The sequence below is a fragment of the Salmo trutta genome, chromosome 3 (assembly GCF_901001165.1).
Source record: "Salmo trutta chromosome 3, fSalTru1.1, whole genome shotgun sequence".
Taxonomy (NCBI): domain Eukaryota; kingdom Metazoa; phylum Chordata; class Actinopteri; order Salmoniformes; family Salmonidae; genus Salmo; species Salmo trutta.
Window position 1 is genome coordinate 23,825,064 of NC_042959.1, and position 21,073 is coordinate 23,846,136.

The 21,073-nt window shown below is 40.6% G+C and overlaps 1 protein-coding gene across 5 annotated transcripts in view; it reads right to left on the reverse strand.

Annotated features, from left to right (window-relative positions):
- LOC115170749 (teneurin-3) overlaps positions 1–21,073 on the reverse strand; it is a 153,144-nt gene that overhangs the window by 13,109 nt on the left and 118,962 nt on the right. For 4 of the 5 annotated variants that reach the window (XM_029727058.1, XM_029727050.1, XM_029727033.1 and 1 more), the window contains 4 exons: positions 11,476–11,725; positions 6,202–6,222; positions 4,746–4,978; positions 2,486–2,640 (listed from right to left, as the gene is read on the reverse strand). In XM_029727058.1, coding sequence (XP_029582918.1) covers positions 2,486–2,640; positions 4,746–4,978; positions 6,202–6,222; positions 11,476–11,725 — 659 coding nt within the window. The remainder of the gene's footprint in view (positions 1–2,485; positions 2,641–4,745; positions 4,979–6,201; positions 6,223–11,475; positions 11,726–21,073) is intronic. The other variant, XM_029727041.1, reaches the window with a different exon arrangement.

Here is a 21,073-nt window from a genome sequence, read left to right on the forward strand (position 1 = left end):
CAGATCGGGACATTGTTATAGGCACCACTTCACAGAGACATGGCATTAAGACGTGACTGTCAACCCAAATTACTGTGATCTTCTCCATCTACACATCACCAATGTGACATTGGCAACCTTGTCCCATTATAAATGTCTACATTCTCTGAAATATTTCAGTGTGACATCAGTGTTGTCAAAAAACGTGGGAAAACACATCCTTAATCTTCATTTTCCAGACAGTGATTAATAATAAGGCATTTTACCCTTAAGGCTGTCTCTGTGCCATGCTGTGTCATGCATGCCAGCCTGCCAGTCTGCTTTCTTATGGGGACAATATGCCTTGGGATGCTACAGTCTAGCCAAAAGGACATCTGTGTTGGGTTGTAACATTGAAGTGTCTTAATTAACTTAAGACGACATGTTTAGTCCTATGCAGGCCAGTCCGCCTGATGGCTTCAAGCCTACATTAGGGTTCTGATAAAACAAATGGAAATGCTCTCTGGCATGTCCCCTTGGAGTAAAGGGCAGAGGTATGGGACCCCAATCCAAGTTGAGTTTGACTCTCGACTCCAATCCACTCCTGAAACGTCCCCTCCAGAGACCCTAAATATATGGTGTGTAATGGAGGCCCGCCATTCCATTTTAATATGATAAAAGCTTTCTTAGTTTTATTTTCTTCATTATTCATTTGCACCATGTCAGAGACTGCATGTAATGGAAGGGGATAGAGTGGAGATGTTTGAGAGGAGAGACAACGTTATATTGAGTTAGTGTTTTAGCCTCATGAGGAGGTAACTTATTGCCTCCTGACATGGGCACTATGTTCATGAGGAGGTAACTTATTGCCTCCTGACAGGGCACTATGTTGATGAGGAGGTAACTTATTGCCTTCTGACAGGACACTATGTTGATGAGGAGGTAACTTATTGCCTTCTGACAGGACACTATGTTGATGAGGAGGTAACTTATTGCCTCCTGACAGGACACTATGTTGATGAGGAGGTAACTTATTGCCTCCTGACAGGGCACTATGTTGATGAGGAGGTAACTTATTGCCTCCTGACAGGGCACTATGTTGATGAGGAGGTAACTTATTGCCTTCTGACAGGGCACTATGTTCATGAGGAGGTAACTTATTGCCTTCTGACAGGGCACTATGTTGATGAGGAGGTAACTTATTGCCTTCTGACAGGACACTATGTTGATGAGGAGGTAACTTATTGCCTCCTGACAGGGCACTATGTTGATGAGGAGGTAACTTATTGCCTTCTGACAGGGCACTATGTTGATGAGGAGGTAACTTATTGCCTCCTGACAGGGCACTATGTTGATGAGGAGGTAACTTATTGCCTCCTGACAGGGCACTATGTTCATGAGGAGGTAACTTATTGCCTTCTGACAGGGCACTATGTTCATGAGGAGGTAACTTATTGCCTCCTGACCGGACACTATGTTGATGAGGAGGTAACTTATTGCCTCATGACAGGGCACTATGTTCATGAGGAGGTAACTTATTGCCTCCTGACAGGACACTATGTTGATGAGGAGGTAACTTATTGCCTTCTGACAGGTCACTATGTTCATGAGGAGGTAACTTATTGCCTTCTGACAGGACACTATGTTCATGAGGAGGTAACTTATTGCCTTCTGACAGGACACTATGCTCATGCACCATTATCAACTGTTCAGGGAAGATTTTTGGAGACGTTCTTTTGCATCTGTGGAAAGTTGTTGAAATGCTGAAATGTCATGTTGTTTGGTAGGAAGAATCAGTTGCTGACTACATGAACTTCGATTACACCTGATAAAAACTAATCAAGGGCTTGGTGGTTATTTGACTTATATGAGTCAGACGTGCTAGTGTAGTGCAATAACAATATGCAGTCCTGAGGGTCCTTAAGGAACAGATTGGGACACACTTCTCTAGATACCCAACAATAAGCCTCAGCAACTTGAAAGATAGAGGTCCTTAAACCACAATACAATGCCTTCTAATGTCTTTCCTTCCCCTGAGATAACCATACCCAAAGGTGTATTATTTAACTGTGTAAGTACTTCCATTATCATGATTTCATGGCAGTTTTGGGGGATAGCTGCGGTCAAAATTGCTTGATTTTGCTGCAGCATATTTTACATTTTGCATGGCAATATGCAATGTTTTTGTCCAAATTGTCACAAAAATGGCTTGATTGAACCATTTTATGCTAGCCTTCTTTTTGTAGTGTGGTAATCAGACAGTTTAATGCACTAATATTGCAGAGATTTGATGTTTTATGCGGTAATAGTGCGATGATTGGTCAAATTGGCATGCCTTTGATTAAAAAAATTATATTTGTGATCTCAGAATCCTAAAGAGGCTGACATTATGTAACACTCCAGACTGAGTGACTCATAGACGGGCAGGGAGAGAACCACAAGGTGGCGCTGTGATGTGAGCCCTATGGGAACAGACTTGAGGACAGAACAGACTTGAGGGAGACCTGACTGGTAATCTGACAGTCACCTGATTGATGTCCATGCTGATGTCACAGGTCAGGGGGCGTGCCGACGTGAGGTCATTGGAGCCCAGGAGTGTGGATATGATGCCGCTTTGGTCAACTCTCCGGATCGTGGTGCCGTCCACAAAATACATCAGTCCATTCTTGTCCACAGCGATACCTGTCGAGGCAAAAGGGGGGAAGGGGGGAATAAAAGAAAGGCAGATGATAGATGTGTCAGATGTGGGAAATGTGAAGTTCTTTCTGCTTCCATGACTCTGTGGACGGAACACAACGGATACATGTGTTGAGTTTGGCTTCCCATTATTCAGGTCACTGCAAAAAGCACATCCTTCAATAATTCAACTGCCTGCTTTCTTGCTATTGAATAATTTCTCAGGGTGAAGTGGGAAAGGCTGTATCTCTACTGTATGTGTGCCGGGCACTGCGCATCCCACCATATCCCACCTCTAAAAACAGAACTCATAGGTACAGTGTCAATGAGCGTGACTTTTTTCCCTTAAAATGCAGCTCCGACACCCGACAATCATCAACCCTCTTCACTCTATCTGTGAAATGGGTGGGCGGGGGGAAATGACGGCTCGGGCCAATTTTAGACGAAACGGGTGAACGACATGCTGTTGCCATGGTTACGACGGCGGGCAAAATTGCCCGACTGATTGAGTGTCGGCTGAGGGTTCCAACTTTCTGTGCAAGGAGAGAGTGCTTGCCGTAGTAATTTGTCCCACACAGGGAAAATACATTAGCAACCATGGCACACTTCACATCTCATCATGTTATTGTGGGCTCCTAACAGAGAGTGGTGCCTATAGGATTTCAATTAAACCTCACGTACATTTCCATTTCTTTTTTCAATAAGCGCTATAAACGCTGGTGTAAACACACACTGTGGTTGATTTTTAAACTCAACAGGGTGAGAAAAGTAGATCACAAGAGGTGAGGAATTGGTATATATCTTGCCTTTAACAGATTTAATAGCTTCTAAATCAGTTTATTTTTTTATGATTTATTTTTATAGGTGAGTGCTTTGGTTTGACCTGTGGCTACATGTAGGTCTGCACAAAGATTGCCTGGCTACTGAAACATTAAAGAGCTGAGGGACCACCAATGCATTCTGGGAGAGCTGGCTATTTGAAAGTCGGAGGGGAAATTCAGACAGATGAAAAGTGTCATATTTGAGTATATTTCAGCAAACGTCTGGAAAAGAAAACCCCAGCCATCTGCCATCTTTCCCCCAGCCTCTACCTCCTCCCATTTCATAGTCAGAGTCCCTCCCTCCCAGACTCCCTTCAGTCAAACCCTCTCTTTTAAATGCAGTCTAAGCTGGGCCATTAGGGGGGACTTTAAAGACTGGCACACACCAGACAAACTAATAATCCATGACTTCTTAACCCCTTACGCTCGTGGAAATTGGCCTATATGGATAAGGCCAAATTGAAACAGAAGAACTTTATAAAGCATATGCATGACCATGGTAGCAATTGAAAGAGAACACTGGAGATTGAGGAAATTATTAGACCAAAGGTGAGGACACAATAGTTCACCTGACACATGTCTGAATCCACTACTGATTTTATGTGCATTTTACATTTACTGTATTTTCACAGCATTTGTCAATAATGTAATCTGAAAAAAAGTAATGCAAGTAATTTCAATGCACTTTTATGACTCAAGGAAAGAGCCTTCAACTATAGGATGTTGTTTTTTTAGCTCAACTAGCTTTCCGTTGAGGAACTGAAGCAAGCACACTTGTAGTTTTTGTTTGGAACACAGCCCTGCGTCCCCACCATCAAACAATTACTGTTGTTGTTGTTTATTCAATCCAAAAATGTCTCTATTTTCTCTCTCTGCATTGTTGGGAAGGGTCCGTAAGCATTTCAATGTTAGTCTACACCTGTTGTTTACGAAGCATGTGACAACTAACATTTTATTTTATTTGATGGCTGCCATACTGGTTGGTGCTACAGTACACTTATGGTGAATGCTGCCAGTTACCCTTGTGTAAACATTTTCTGACCTGGTGAAAAGGGATAACACATTAGTTCTAAAACATATTTTGTTCTGTGAACCACCAATCTTTTGAAAGCTTTGCATGTTTCAATTTCAGCCCTGCGGTAGCACATCCAATTCAGCTAATTATGTTCTAATCAAATGTTTTACTGCAGGGCTGGAACAAAAGCCTGCAGCCCTGTACACCCAGGAGTTTTCCAGGAGCGGAATTGGCAAACCCTGGAAGGAACAGACTAATGTTGGCTCAGGTCCTACCTTTTGGCCCAGTGAGCAGGGCCTCCGTGGCCTTGCCCCCATCCCCACAGTGGGTCTCGTCAAAGGGCAGACAGTGCTCCCCGGTCCCTGCCACCACCTCCGCGTTACTCTGCAGTTCCTTGATCCCCGTCAGGACCTTGGGCCGGTAGATCCTCCGTGAGTTGGTGTCGGACACATACAGCTGCCCAGTCACTGGGTCGGTGGCCAGGTAATAGCGGTGAGCAGGGTTGTTACTAGGATTGAGGAAATAATGTGGTTACTGTGATTACCGCAATAGGAACAATCTCAAAATAAACTTATTTAAAAGGTGTTTTTATGAACAATCTAAAAATAATCAACGCTTTACATGTTTTCCTTTGTTGAATTTAAAGGTGTTTTTCCTAAATAACAGAAAGACAATTTGACATTGAGAATGATAATGACCACAGAAAAAGGAGCCTCTGTATCTGTTTGTAGCTCTGTCATTGTGAATGCCCAATTAAGCTTGTGCTGTGTGAGGATTTTTGCATAACAAACGGTGGGGAATAGGATTGGTAGTCAAGGAAAAGAGTCAGAGAATTTAACAGGATATGACTGGAGTGGGTTTGCGTATGACAAAGCGGCAGCGACAACATCAAGTGTGTCAGATTATTTTAACCGTTATCACTCCCCTGCGCGGGGAAGCCTATGGTAAATATGGAATGAAGTGTTTATGTTAATGACAGTCAACAACTGAATGGCATTTCGTCGGGTTGTGCTGATTTGCATTCATTTTAAATGCCTCAAAATGTGTCGGGCTCCTTCAGAATGAGTTAGGAGAGATGTCTTCAAGGCTTGCTGCTATTATGAAAAAATCATCCAACGCAAGGACAGAATTAATCATTTTCTATGTAGGGCGCTGTATGCCACCAACATACAGCAAGTATAGTAGTATTGGCTGTTGAATGTTTTATCTTTTGTCAAAGACAATTAATTAGATTAAAAAGGTTCTAAGCCAGTTACCCATAATCCTCTTACATGACTAAATGACACATTGCACATTGACATATCAAAAGGTCAACTCTTTCCAACTGAGGAAGACACAACTCATCTGTGTGCTCAGAGGCCAATGATAAGCCTGGAACATAAGCTGTTGAACGTGGATAGAACTTGTTTAACTGTCTGGCAATGAAGATAGCCCCAGTAAGTGTTCTCATGTTTAATGGTACATTAGTCAATACTGTAAGCCTTTGACACTTATGAATGGTATAAAGTGAGTGTGTTAAAATAAATGTGAGAATGCATTAAACACAGTGAAAAAAATTCACGTTACATTACAGAGTGCGGTTATAAAACTGGACACCTTTATGAGCCAAACCAGATGATTAAATAATGCCTTAATGGCTTATCAATTTACCATAAAAATATGTTCATAAAAAATACATTCATTCTTAACACACAGAAAGACAGTGACAGAATTGCACCATCATACACCTACCTGTGTCTAAAATCTTTATTTCTTAGGGCGAGAAGAAAGGAAGGAAGCGGAAAAGAGAAAAAGACAAAGAGAGACCGTAAAAGTGTGTGACTTAAAGGTCTAAGAAAAACACCATTAAAAAAGGAGCAGACAATGAAGATTTGCTGTGCAGAAAGGAGAAGGAGAAAAAGGAGGAGTGACTATGTCTTAGAGTTAAACCCTGCACCCATAACTCACCGAGGGGAGAATATATGTTGTGGAGTTAAACCCTACACCCATAACTCACCGAGGGGACAATATAAAAACTCCCCCACAAGGGAATGCATTGGGCCATTACACCACTGCTTTTTTCTCCATTCAAATCACCAATAGTGCTGAGCGATTCGTTCTTTTTGAGGTCAAATCAGTTTCGGTTCGATTATTTAAAAAAGGATAACCGTTTTCAATTTCGATTATTCTTTTTTAAACATGAAATGCTGTAGTAACACTGTTGTGTTTAATGCATTCTCACAATTAATTAAAATCCCATGATGGTAGTGACTGACATTACCGCTTATCACTTATTAAGCATCATTTATTCACATTGCTTTACTTTAATAAAATATTTCAGTTGATGTGTATATTACATTTGTTTTATTTGATGACTATTATTTAATTCCAAGTCATCATCTCATCTCTATAGACCTGCTGCCTATGCTGTCTGATAAAATCACTATTTTAGTAGTTCTTCAGAGTAAATAAGGAATACTTTTATGACTGCTGAATACCTACGTTGTAGCTACATGTTGAAATGGTTGCAATTTAAATGTCTACCACCCTATAGACCAGTTATGTGCAGCGCCAGCTGAATACGTTACAAATGGTTAAGAAATCTACAAAACTAAAGACTACACATTCACAGTCTGCAGCTGTATATGTAAAATAGTCTAAGAAACTCAACCGAAGACGAGAGAAGGACATTGAACATTTCCCTGTCAAATGACAATTGGTGCATCTGACAGAACACAACCAGAGACTTCTAATGAATTACTCTCCAAAGAAAATGGACCGGGCGATTTCAACAGAGAGAGACAACAAGACATACAAGTGTAAATATTTACATTGCAATTATTTTCGAATGAGCGGCCGTTCATGTGCAAACTATTAGCATTTCCATGAGCATAGTTATGAACTGTATGTAGTTGGTCCATTCTGTCTTTCCGGCACTTTATCTGTCCCCACCCCTTTCCATTGTCTACCAAGCCGTCATATCGGGTTAGTCCACTAGGGACTTTTCATTGTGTAGTTGTGTCATTGTGTAGTAATCAATGTGTAAGTTATCCTGTTTGTGTGTTTATGTAATTCTGTGTGATTATTTAGTTAGTTAGTAAATAAATAATTAAGCCAATTTGTATATCGCTGATTTATGTGAGGGTTCGTGCAGATATCCAAGAGTTTTGCGACATTCAGAATGAGACTGATAGAAGGTAACAATTAATTTAATGACTGACTGATGACTGAAGTGTAAGAGATCTTTATATCTTTAAGAGTTAATTCGGAAAACGGTAACTCGTTAAATACACTTTTTCCATGGTGCCCCAAGATTACTACTTAATTAATTGTTATATGATTAATTTAATTGCGTAATAATTAAATGTAGTTCATTGATTTCATAAAATAATCGTAATCACATTAATGATAGAAAAGACAACAATTTCTTATATCGAGCAATCCAATCATGTTGGCTTAACGTTCTCCATGCACCTATAAGAGAACGAATTGAAACATAATGAACAGGCAAGGCGGTGGTGAATGTTGTGTGATTTGTAAAGGATGTCTTCTGTACTGAAGACTGAAGTACAATCACTGGTATTTGCAATATGTGGGCCAGGGTCATCAAATTGATTTTAAGAGATATACACATCAACTGTAGCCTCTTGGTAGACAGATTTCATATGCTTTGTTGTGAGTAGCCCTGGCTGTAAAACAGCTTTCATTCTAATCAACATCTGCTGTTTCGGAGTCTGCCAAACGGCAAAATGAAGCTTATTGGTGATTGAGGCCAACTTGGCAAGTCGGCCTAAATCATCTCAATTACATGGCAAAAGACATGGAGTCTTTCTCTAATTGTAAAGGATATAGTATAGATTCCACATTACGGTGCATTCAGAAAGTATTCAGACTCCTTGACTTTTTCCTCATTTTGTTACGTTACAGCATTATTCTAAAATTGATGAAATTGTTTCCACCCTCGTCAATCTACACACAATGTCCCATAATGACAAAGCAAAAACAGGTTTTTAGATTTTTTTGCAAATTTCTTAAAAAGAGAAAACTTAAATATCATGTTTAAATAAGTATTCAGACCCTTTACTCAGTACTTTGTTGAAGCATCTTTGGCAGTGATTACAGCCTTGAGTCTTACTGGGTATGACGCTACAAGCTTGGCACACCTGTATTTGGGGGAGTTTCTCCCATTCTTCTCTGCAGATCCTCTCAAGCTCTGTCAGGTTGGATGGGGAGCGTTGCTGCATATCCATTTTCAGGTCTCTCCAGAGATATTCGGTCGGGTTCAAGTCCGGGCTCTGGCTGGGCCACTCAAGGACATTCAGAGACTTGTCCCAAAGCGTTGTCTTGGCTGTGTGCTTAGGGTCGTTGTCCTGTTGGAAAGTGAATCGTCACCCCAGTCTGAGGTCCTGAGCGCTCTGGAGCAGGTTTTCATCAAGGTTCTCTCTGTACTTTGCTCCGTTCATCTTTCCCTTGGTCCTGACTAATCTCCCAGTCCCCACCCTTGAAAAACATCCCCACAGCATGATGCTGCCACCACCATGCTTAACTGTAGGGATGGTGCATGGTTTCCTCCAGATGTGACACTTGGCATTCAGGCCAAAGAGTTCAATCTTGTTTTCATCAGACCAGAGAATCTTGTTTCATGGTCTGAGAGTCCTTTAGGTGCCTTTTGGCAAACTCCAACTGGGCTGTATGTGCTTTTTACTGAAGAATGACTTCCGTCTGGCCACTCTACCATAAAGGCCTGATTGGTGAAGTGCTGCAGAGACAGTTGTCCTTCTGGAAGTTTCTCCCATCTCCACAGTGGAACTCTGGAGTTCAGTCAGAGTGACCACTGGGTTCTTGGTCACCTCCCTGACCAAAGCCCTCCTACCCCGATTACTCAGTTTTGCCGGGCGGCCAGCTCTAAGAAGAGTCTTGGCAGTTCCAAACTTCTTCCATTTAAGAATGATGGAGGCCACTGTGTTCTTGGGGACCTTCAATGCTTCAGAAATGTTTTGGTAACCTTCCCCAGATCTGAGCTTTGACACCATCCTGTCTCAGAGCTCTATGGACAATTCCTTCAACCTGATGGCTTGGTATTTGCTCTGACATGCACTGTCAACTGTGGGACCATATATAGACAGGTGTGTGCCTTTCCGAATCATGGAAACAGGATGCACCTGAGTCTCATAGCAAAGGTCTGAATACTTATGTAAATAAGGTATTTACATAAGCAAACATTTCTAAAAACCTGTTTTCACTTTGTCATTATGGGGTATTGTGTGAAGATTGATAAGGAAAAAAACTAATTTAATCAATTTTAGTATAAGGCTGTAACTTAACAAAATGTGGAAAAAGTCAAGAGGTTTGAATACTTTTAGAATGCATTGTAAATAGTAAATCTGTCTGTTTTCCCATTCCATCACATTTGATAATGTGCAAGTACGCTAAAAGTTGTGAAAATAGTCTCTGAAAACCAATGATTCACAGTTCAAAGAACACCACTACAGTGCCTTGCAAAAGTATTCATCCCCCTTGGTGTTTTTCCTATTTTGTTGCATTACAACTTGTAATTTAAATTGATTTTTATTTGGATTTCATGTAATAGACATACACAAAACAGTCCAAGTTGGTGAAGTGAAATGAAAAAAATATCTTGTTTAAAAAAATTATTAAAAAAAAAAAATGGAAAAGTGGTGTGTGCATATGTATTCACCCCCTTTGCTATTAAGCCCCTAAATAAGATCTGGTGCAACCAATTACCTTCAGAAGTCACATAATTAGTTAAAAAGTCCACTGTGTGCAATATAAGAGTCACATGATCTGTCACATGATCTCAGTATATATACACCTGTTCTGAAAGGCCCCATAGTCTGCCACACCACTGCAAACACAACACCTCTCATCCCCCCGAGAACACCATTCCCACAGTGAAGCATGGTGGTGGCAGCATCATGCAGTGGGGATGTTTTTCAGCGGCATGGACTGGGAAACTGGTCAGAATTGAAGGAATGATGAATGGCGCTAAATACAGGGAAATTCTTGAGGAAAACCTGTTTCAGTCTTCCAGAGATTTGAGATTGGGACGGAGGTTCACCTTCCAGCAGGACAATGATCCTAAGCATACTGCTAAAGCAACACTCGAGTGGTTTATGGGGAAACATGTAAATGTCTTGGAATGGCCTAGTCAAAGCCCAGACCTCAATCCAATTGAGAATCTGTGGTATGACTTGAAGATTGCTGTACAGCAGCGGAACCCATCCAACTTGAAGGAGCTGGAGCAGTTTTTCCTTGAAGAATCCCAGTGGCTAGATGTGCCAAGCTTATAGAGACATACCCCAAGAGACTTGCAGCTGTAATTGCTGCAAAAGGTGTCTCTACAAAGTATTGACTTTGGGTGGTTGAAAAGTTATGAACGCTCAGGTTTTCCGTTTTTTTGTCTTATTTCTTGCTTGTTTTACAAAAAAAAAATATTTTGCATCTTCAAAGTGGTAGGCATGTTGTGTAAATCAAATGATACAAACCCACAAAAAAGCCATTTTAATTCCAGGTTGTAAGGCAACAAAATAGGAAAAATGCCAAGGGGGTGAAAACTTTCGCAAGCCATTGTACATGTCAGATGTCTACCCTTTCAAGATTATGTAACATTTAACCATTTTGATCTGCCTCCAGTGGGGCTTGAACTCACAACCTTCTACACAACAACACATGCTGTTCAAAGCCAACCATCTTTACCAACAGAGACTAGTCTGTCACTCTGTGAGCAGCATACTGCTTTGTATGTACTCCAGCCAACATGCTATGGGTGAGTTTCACATCCATGCAACCCACTTTGTCTTAAACACCACCTCTTTGCACTATTACCTCAGAAGAAATAAAGAATCAATCTCTAATTCGAAGGTCAAAAGGTCTGAACCAATAGGTCGAAGGTTGTGCACTATTACAGAGCCATGCAAAGCCTCAATATCTAAGCTAAAGGGACAAAGGGCCAGAACAAAACAACCGTGCACCACCATTATGATTCCATGCAGAACCTGAACTAACCTGAGCTCCATGACGCTGGTGACGTTGCCCGATGGGTAGATGCGTCTGATGTAGTTGAAATCGCCCACGTAGAGGCTGCCATCGATGCCCCACGCCAGGGCCACGGGCGCCAGCAACTTGTTGCCCAGGGCCTGCCCGTTGCAGCTGGGGCACGAGATGCTGCGGCGCCGACCGTTCCCCATCACTGTAGAGATGACGGGAGGCTGCAGCGAGATGAACTGGTTCTCACCGCTGCCTTTGTAGAGGATGCCTAAAAAAAACAGAGAAAAAATATAGAGAGTAGTTTCTATGTAATTGATGATTGATGAGAATTATGACTTTGAGCTGTGCTAATTATAATAATTGTTATAATAATTTGTTATATGCTGTTCAACTTTACAATTTCCCTTGGATACACCTAAATTGAGATTTGATTAGTTGGCTAAATAATACATTGTGTAAACCAAATGTCTTGTATAATCATGAGGAATTGTAGACAAACCCTCAACTGCCTTGGTACATAACAATGCCTTATTCGTTAGTCATTGCAGAGTGACTACCTATGTGCATATTTCAATGTCTCATGAATTGTGATATCATTTTTGTAAGGAACCTGTTTAGTGGGATTCGCAAAACTCATCAATTAATAGTAACCTCTTCACAGAACATGATGTTCTTTCAATCTCGCCAGGACCCTTTTCCATTTCCTCCCAGTACTCCACGTCATGGCGAGGAGGGTTAGACAAATGCAGCACACAATATACCTCGCAAAAGTAACGGAACTTCAATTGAACTTCATCAGTCATTACAGATAAATATTTGATCGAGGGGAAAATATAACAATTTTTTTCGGGGGGAGGGATATGGAGTAGACTTCAAAAGAAAAAAAGAAGAAAAAACATCAAAGTGGTGAATTGCATACTGGGAGCACTTAATTATTCACACCCTGGCAACGCGTTTGAATTCCGACACTCTCTCTTCCTCATTACCAGATCGATGGCAGCACTGAACGCCCGGTGTAGCACCGCCGGTTCCCTTGACATTACCCCCGCACATCTCGATGTATGTTTGTCCCTCTCCGATTAGTTCCTTTCATTGATTAATTAAAAGGGGGGAACTCAAATGAAGACTTTCTCTAGGGAGACCGCTGGCAAGACAATCCCACTGCTCCGTTTCTTTGTAACAGAGAGCATTACAAATGTGCGGCTAACAAAGATTAATGGGTACGGGGGACGGCATTGTGTGTGACGCCATCAAACGGACGACCTTGGGGATTTAATTGCACTGCAATCCATCTGTCTGCTCAGCTACGGAGACATGCTATGTGAGTGATCTAACGCTGAACGAGGGCTGACTCGAAAGCAAGTATTCCCGATAGCCCTATTGCAAAGTAATAACCAAGTAATTATGGAATAACCAGCTCAAGATGTCAGACATTACCTTCACTATCATAATGCTGAATTTACCCTAATTACACCAAGTCCCAATGAGAGTACCTTTTTTACATATCCAATATACAGTTCAGTATAAAAAGCTTGAAGCATTACGCCTTACTAAAAAGTAAGATCAAATATTTCTAAAAATATTCATTTAATGATGAGGTAAATTTGGCAGCCTGCCCCCAGTGACCTACATTTACACTTACCACCCACTTTACAGTCCCTCTCTCTCTCTGACAGAATCTGTCTGACAGAGCTACAATATGTCACTGTACCCAGGCTAAGGCCACTGAACATCTGAACATGTTTGTAGGGCTCGACAACCTTGCTTTAACAGAGGGCATATAGCCACTTTGTAGCAGAGATGGAGGGAAGGAGGGAAGGAGAAGGGGGGAAGAGGTGTAGAGGGAGCATAGCTACAGCACAGGCCTTATCTCGTTAGACAGGCCCCAGAGAAGAGCGAGAGAGAGACTGTTAAGAGTCCTCACTAGAGGAGAGGAAAACTCTTAACTACATCACAGTAGACTCCTCAGACAGGGAAGGTAAGGGGAAAATGGAGACAGTCACCAGGAGGAGAAGGACTGATACTATATAGGTATGTCTGGAGTCATCAGGAGGAGAAGGATTCATACCATATCCAATTGAAGTCGGAAGTTTACATACACCTTAGCCAAATACATTTAAACTTAGTTTTTCACAATTCCTGACACTTAATCTGAGTAAACATTCCCTGTCTTAGGTCAGTTAGGATCAACACTTCTTTTTTAAGATTGTGAAATGTCAGAATAATAGGAGAGAGAATGATTCATTTCAGCTTTTATTTCTTTCTTCACATTCCCAGTGCGTCAGAAGTTTACATACACTCAATTAGTATTTGGTAGCATTGCCTTTAAATTGTTTAACTTGGGTCAAACATTTCATGTAGCCTTCCACAATCTTCCCACAATAAGTTGGGTGAATTTTGGCCCATTCCTCCTGACAGAGCTGGTGTAACTGAGTCAGGTTTGTAGGCCTCCTTGCTCGCACAGACTTTTTCAATTCTGCTGACACATTTCCTATAGGATTGAGATCAGGGCTTTGTGATGGCCCCTCCAATACCTTGACTTTGTTGTCCTTAAGCCATTTTGCCACAACTTTGGAAGTATGCTTGGGGTCATTGTCCATTTGGAAGACCCATTTGCGACCAAGCTTTAACTTCCTGACTGATGTCTTGAGATGTTGCTTCAATATATCCACATAATTTTCCTGCCTCATGATGCCATCTATTTTGTGAAGTGCACCAGTCCTTCCTGCAGCAAAGCACACCCACAACATGATGCTGCCACCCCCGTACATCAGGGTTGGGATGGAGTTCTTCGGCTTGCAAGCCTCCCCCTTTTTCCTCCAAACATAACGATGGTCATTATGGCCAAACAGTTCTATTTTTGTTTAATCAGACCAGAGAACATTTCTCCAAAAAGTACAATATTTGTCACCATGTGCAGCTGCAAACTGTAGTCTGGCTTTTTTTATGGCAGTTTTGGAGCAGTGGCTTCTTCCTTGCTGAGCGGCCTTTCAGGTTATGTCGATATAGGACTCGTTTTAATGTGGATATAGATACTTTTGTACCTGTTTCCTCCAGCATCTTCACAAGGTCCTTTGCTGTTGTTCTGGGATTGAATTGCACTTTTCACACCAAAGTACGTTCATCTCTAGGAGACAGAACGCGTCTCCTTCCTGAGCGGTATGACGGCTGCCAACTATTGTTTGTACAGATGAACGTGGTACCTTCAGGCGTTTGGAAATTGCTCTCAAGGATGAACCAGACTTGTGGAGGTCTACAATTCTTTTGAGGTCTTGGCTGATTTCTTTTGATTTTCCCATGATGTCAAGCACAGAGGCACTGAGTTTAAAGGTAGTTTAAATACATCCACAGGTACACCTCCAATTGACTCAAATGATGTCAATTAGCCTAGCAGAAGCTTCTAAAGCCATGACATCATTTTCTGGAATGTTCCAAGCTGTTTAAAGGCACAGTCAACTTAGTGTATGTGAACTTCTGACCCACTGGAATTGTGATACAGTGAATTATAAGTGAAATAATCTGTCTGTAAACAATTGTTTGAACAATTACTTGTATCATGCACAAAGTAGATGTCTTAACCGACTTGCCAAAACTATAGTTTGTTAACAAGAATTTTGTGGAGTGGTTGAAAAACAAGTTTTAATGACTCCAACCTAAGTGTATATAAACTTCCGACTTCAACTGTAGCTACTTCTGGAGTCACCAGGAGGAGAAGGACTGATACTATATAGCTATGTCTGCAGTCACCAGGAGGAGATGGATTCATACCATATAGCTATGCCTGGAGTCACCAGGAGGAGAAGGACTGATACTATATAGCTACTGTATGTCTGGAGTCACCAGGAGGAGATGGACTGATAGCATATAGCTACATCTGGAGTCACCAGGAGAATGACTGATACCATACAATGTAGCTTCGTCAGGAGTGTGACTGTAGTGGAGCACAACTTGCATTTTTATCAAAGAAGATGAAATGTACAGCATTAGAGAAGGAATACATTGCTAGTTGTGAAAATAAAAAGTTGTGATATTTATTTATCAGACTAAATTTGTTAACGGCCTCAACCTGCAACCAGAAACTGCACAACACATTTATGAAATTGCTTATTCCAGTTACTAATAAGCATGCACTCATTAAGAATATTACTGTAAAAACGTTTAAATTGTTGAGGATTTGAAAAAGTGTATTGTTGAGAGGGATGAGGCAAAAGGAATGGAAAACAAGTCTGGCTGCACGACAGATTGGCAAACGTACTGCAAATTGAGAAATCATGTGACTAAACTGAATAAAAAGAAGAAGAAACTACACTATGGAACAAAGATAAATTACATAAAGAATTACATTTTGGGCAAAAAGGCAAACTAAGCTTCATCATTCATTGAATCAGATGGCTCATTCATCACAAACTACTTTAATGAATTTTCTCATTGGGAAGATTAGCAAACTTAGGCATGACAGCAACAAACGCTGACACTACACATACAAGTATAACTTATCAAATTATGAAAGACAAGCATTCTAATTCTGAATTCCATAAAGTGAGTGTGGAAGAAGTGAACAACCAACAATGGCAAGCCACCAGGGTCTGACAACTTGGATGGAAAATTACTGAGGCTAATAGCGGATGATATTGCCACTCTATTTGTTATACCTTCAATCTAAGCCTACTAGAATGTGTGTGCCCTCAGGCCTGGAGGGAAGCAAAAGTAATTCTGCTACCCAAGAATAGTAAAGCCCCTTTTACTGGCTCAAAAAGCCGACCAATCAGCCTGTTACCAACCCTTAGTAAACTTTTGAAAAAAATGGTGTTTAACCAGATACAATGCTATTTTACTGTAAACAAACTGACAAACTTTCAGCACGTTTATAGGAAAGGACATTCAACAAGCACGGCACTTACACAAATGACTGATGATTGGCTGAGAGAAATTTATGATAAAAAGATCGTGGGATCTGTTTTGTTAGACATCAGTGTGACTTTAGACATTTTCGATCATATTCTGCTGATGGAAAAACATATATGTTATGGCTTTACACCCCCTGCTATATTGTGGATAAAGACTTACCTGTCTAACAGAACACATGGGTGTTCTATAATGTACGCTTCTCCAACTTAATCCAGGTAGAATCAGGAATTCCCCAGGGCAGCTGTCTAGGCCCCTTACTTTATTTTTTTTACTAATGACATGCCACTGGCCTTGACTAAAGCCAGTGTGTCTATTTATGCGGATGACTCAACACTATACATGTCAGCTACTATAGCAAGTGAAATCACTGCAACAATTAACAAAGAGCTGCAGTTAGTTTCAGAATGGGTGGCAAGGAAAAATGTAGTCCTAAATAGTTGAGACAAATCATTCACTAAACCCTAAACCTCAACTAAATCTTGTAATAAATAATGTGTAAATTGAGCAAGTTGAGGTGACTAAACTGCTTGGAGTAACCCTGGATTATAAACTGTCATGGTCAAAACATGTTGATACAACAGTAGCTAATATGGGGAGAAGTCTGTCCATAATAAAGTGCTGCTCTGCCTTTTTAACAACACTACATATGTACAGGCACTAGTTTTGTACCAACTGAACTACTGTTCAGTCGTGTGGTCAGGTGCCACAGAGGGACCTCGGAAAATTACAATTGGCTCAGAACAGGGCAGCACCGCTGGCCCTTCAATGTACATGGAGAGCTAACATTAATAATATGCATGTAAATAGCTCATTGCTCCAAGCGGAGGAGAGATTGACTTCATCACTGCTTGTTTTTGTAAGAAGTGTTGACATGCTGAATGTACCGAGGTGTCTGTTTAAACAACTAGCACACAGCTCGGACACCCACGTACACCCCACAAGACATGCCACCAAAGGTCTCTTCACAAGCCCCAAGAACAGACTATGGGAGCTGCAGAGTACTGCATAGAGCCATGGCTACATTGAGCTCTATTCCACATCAGGTAACTGATACAAGCAGTAGAATCAGATTTTAAAAAAACAGATAAAAATACACCTTATGGAACAGCGGGGACTGTGAAGAAACACACACAGGCATAGACACACATACACATGATAAGACACGCATTCTACACACGCCTACACATGGATGTTGTATTGTAAATATGTGATAGTGGAGTAGTGGCTTGAGGGAACACACTAAATGTATTGGGTAAATTGTTATGAAATGTAATGTCATGCAATATTTTAAACTGTATATAACTGCCTTAATATAACTGCCTCCAGGTCGCAGTTGTAAATGAGAACTTGTTCTCAACTAGCCTACCTGGTTAAAAAAAGGTGAAATAAATCAAATTGAAATGTTGCTGGACCCCAGGAAGAGTAGATGCTGCCTTGGCAGCAGCTAATGGGGATTCTTAATAAATACAAATGCAAATACAAAACTAATCCTCATGACTATGTGAAATATGTCATGCCAACGAACAAGGCCGACAAGATACAGTATATTAAAATATGAATACATTGTAAAAGGCATACACAATTACATAAGGTATACACTTCTCCCTGTAATGCCCATCATCTGACATGGCATCTAAGGGTCTGTTGACTGGGAAACCGTCAATTATTTCACACACTTGACATACTATCTGTGGGTGAAACTAATGGGATTGTGAAATGAAAAGTAGAATATTTTTCACCTTTTCTCAATAAGAAATTTGCTTTAATCTATTTGAAGGGTTAAAAAGAAAGAAAAGGAAACTGAACCCTCTTTGGAGTCCTGATAGTAAAGACAAGTAAGACACCATCTGTATATGCATGTGTCCTTCATTTCAGTTGTTCATGTAATCAATATCAAACTACACAAATCTGCCAAAACAATGCTACCTCATACCTAATAAACATAATACATCCAGACAAATGCACATTGATACCCAATCTAATGCAGGACACAATAAGTATTAGCATATCATATGCCGAAGATGAAATGCATATCGCATCTACACATCTGTTGATCATGAAGCTTCACATCTAGAGACAGCGATCCCCCCCACTGTGAGCTGGCGCTGCTGTGTGAAGGCTTTGAGACGAGTTAGCTTTACCCTGAGACAGGTGGGATGAAACACAATGCTCTGGCAGCAGTCAAGCTGGAACAGTTCTCAATGTTCTTTTTCAACGCTCTTTGCAAAACTTTGTGTGCTAGATGTTTTTGACAGATTTGGTTCAGCTAAATATCAGTTATTTTTTATGTTTAATGAACAGCCAGAAAACACATAGCGTCTTGGGGTAAACACAAAAGACGCAGATTGACTTCTGTACACTAGTTCGATAAAACATTTCCTGAAGCATTTTGTGAGCAATAATCTGTTAAGGGAACCCAGTTTTATATAATAGCTGAGGGTTTTTTGTTACCAGAACTACTGCATATTGAGCAGATGTTTGCACATTGATACCCATGTAGCTCAGTTGGTAGAGCATGGTGCTTGCAACACCACGGTGGTGGGTTTGATTCCCAAGGGGGGGCCCGTACGAAGAAAGTATGAAAATGTATGCACTCACTACTGTAAGTTGCTCTGGATAAGAGTGTCTGCAAAATGAAGAAAAAAAAAAAATATATATATATATATATACAGTAGAAGTTGGAAGTTTACATACACTTAGGTTGGAGTCATTAAAACAAATTTTCAACCACTCCGCAAAATTCTTGTTAACAAATTATAGTTTTGGCAAGTCGGGTAGGACATCTACATTGTGCATGTGATACAGTGCATTGTGATACAGTGCATTGTGCACTGTATAACAATTCCAATGGGTCAGAAGTTCACATACACTAAGTTGACTGTGCCTTTAAACAGCTTGGAAAATTCCCGAAAATGATGTCATGGCTTTAGAAGCTTCTGATAGGCTAATTGACATCATTTGAGTCAATTGGAGGTGTACCTGTGGATGTATTTCAAGGCCTACCTTCAAACTCAGTGCCTCTTTGCTTGACATCATGGGAAAATCAAAAGAAATCAGCCAAGACATCAGAAATAAAATTGCAGACCTCCACAAGTCTGGTTCATCCTTGGGAGCAATTTTCAAACACCTGAAGGTACCATGTTTGTCTGTACAAACAATAGTACGCAAGTATAAACACCATGGGACCACGCAGCCGTCATAACACTGAGGAAGGAGACACGTTCTGTCTCCTAGAAATGAACGTACTTTGGTGCGAAAACTGCAAATCAATCCCAGAACAACAGCAAAGGACCTTGTGAAGATGCTGGAGGAAACAGGTACAAAAGTATCTATATCCATAGTAAAACGAGTACTATATCGACATAACCTGAAAGGCCGCTTAGCAAGGAAGAAGCTACTTCTCCAAACCGCCATAAAAAAGCCAGACTATGGTTTGCAGCTGCACATGGGGACTAAGATTGTACTTTTTGGAGAAATGTCCTCTGGTCTGATGAAACAAAAATATAACTGTTTTGTCATAATGACCATCGTTATGTTTGGAGGAAAAAGGGGGAGGTTTGCAAGCCGAAGAACTCCATCCCAACTGTGAAGCATAGGGGTGGCAGCATCATGTTGTGGGGGTGCTTTGCTGGTGCACTTCACAAAATAGATGGCATCATGAGGCAGGAAAATGATGTGGATATATTGAAGCAACATCTCAAGACATCAGTCAGAAAGTTAAAGCTTGGTCACAAATGGGTCTTCCAAATGTACAATGACCCCAAGAATACTTCCAAAGTTGTGGCAAAATGGCTTAAGGACAACAAAGTCAAGGTATTGAAGGGGCCATCATAAATCCCTGACCTCAATCCTATAGAACATTTGTCGGCAGAACTGCATGTGCGAGCAAGGAGGCCTATAAACCTGACTCGTTACACCAGCTCTGTCGGGAGGAATGGGCCAAAATTCACCCAACTTATTGTGGGGAGCTTGTGGAAGGCTACCCAAAATGTTTGACCCAAGTTAAACAATGTAAAGGCAATGCTACCAAATGCTAATTGAGTGTATGTAAACTTCTGACCCACTGGAAACGTGATGAAATAAATAAAAGCTGAAATAAATCATTCTCTCTACTATTATTCTGACATTTCACATTTTTTAAATAAAGTGGTGATCCTAACTGACCTAAGCCAGGATTAAATGTCAGGAATTGTGAAAAACAGAGTTTAAATGTATTTGGCTAAGGTGTATGTAAACTTCCGACTTCAACTGTACATACAGTACCAGTTATAAGTTTGGACACACCTACTCTTTCCAGGGTTTTCTATATTTTTACTATTTTCTACATTGTAGAATAATAGTGAAGACATCAAAATGATGAAATAACACATATGGAATAATGTTGTAAGCAAAAAAGTGCCAAGAGAGTGCAAAGCTGTGATCAAGGCAAAGGGTGGCTACTTTGAAGAATCTAAAATATATAACTTTGCTGGTTACTACATGATTCCATATGTGTTATTTCATGTTTTTGATGTCTTCACTATTATTCTACAAAGTAGAAAATAGTAAAAATAAAGAAAAACCCTTGAATGAGTAGGTGTGTCCATACTTTTGACTGTTACTGTATATATGTTTGAGCAGATAATTAGAATACATACATGGTTCCATTGCATAACTGGATATGACAATCAAACAGACATTTTACTAACATGAGTAAACATTGGTTATA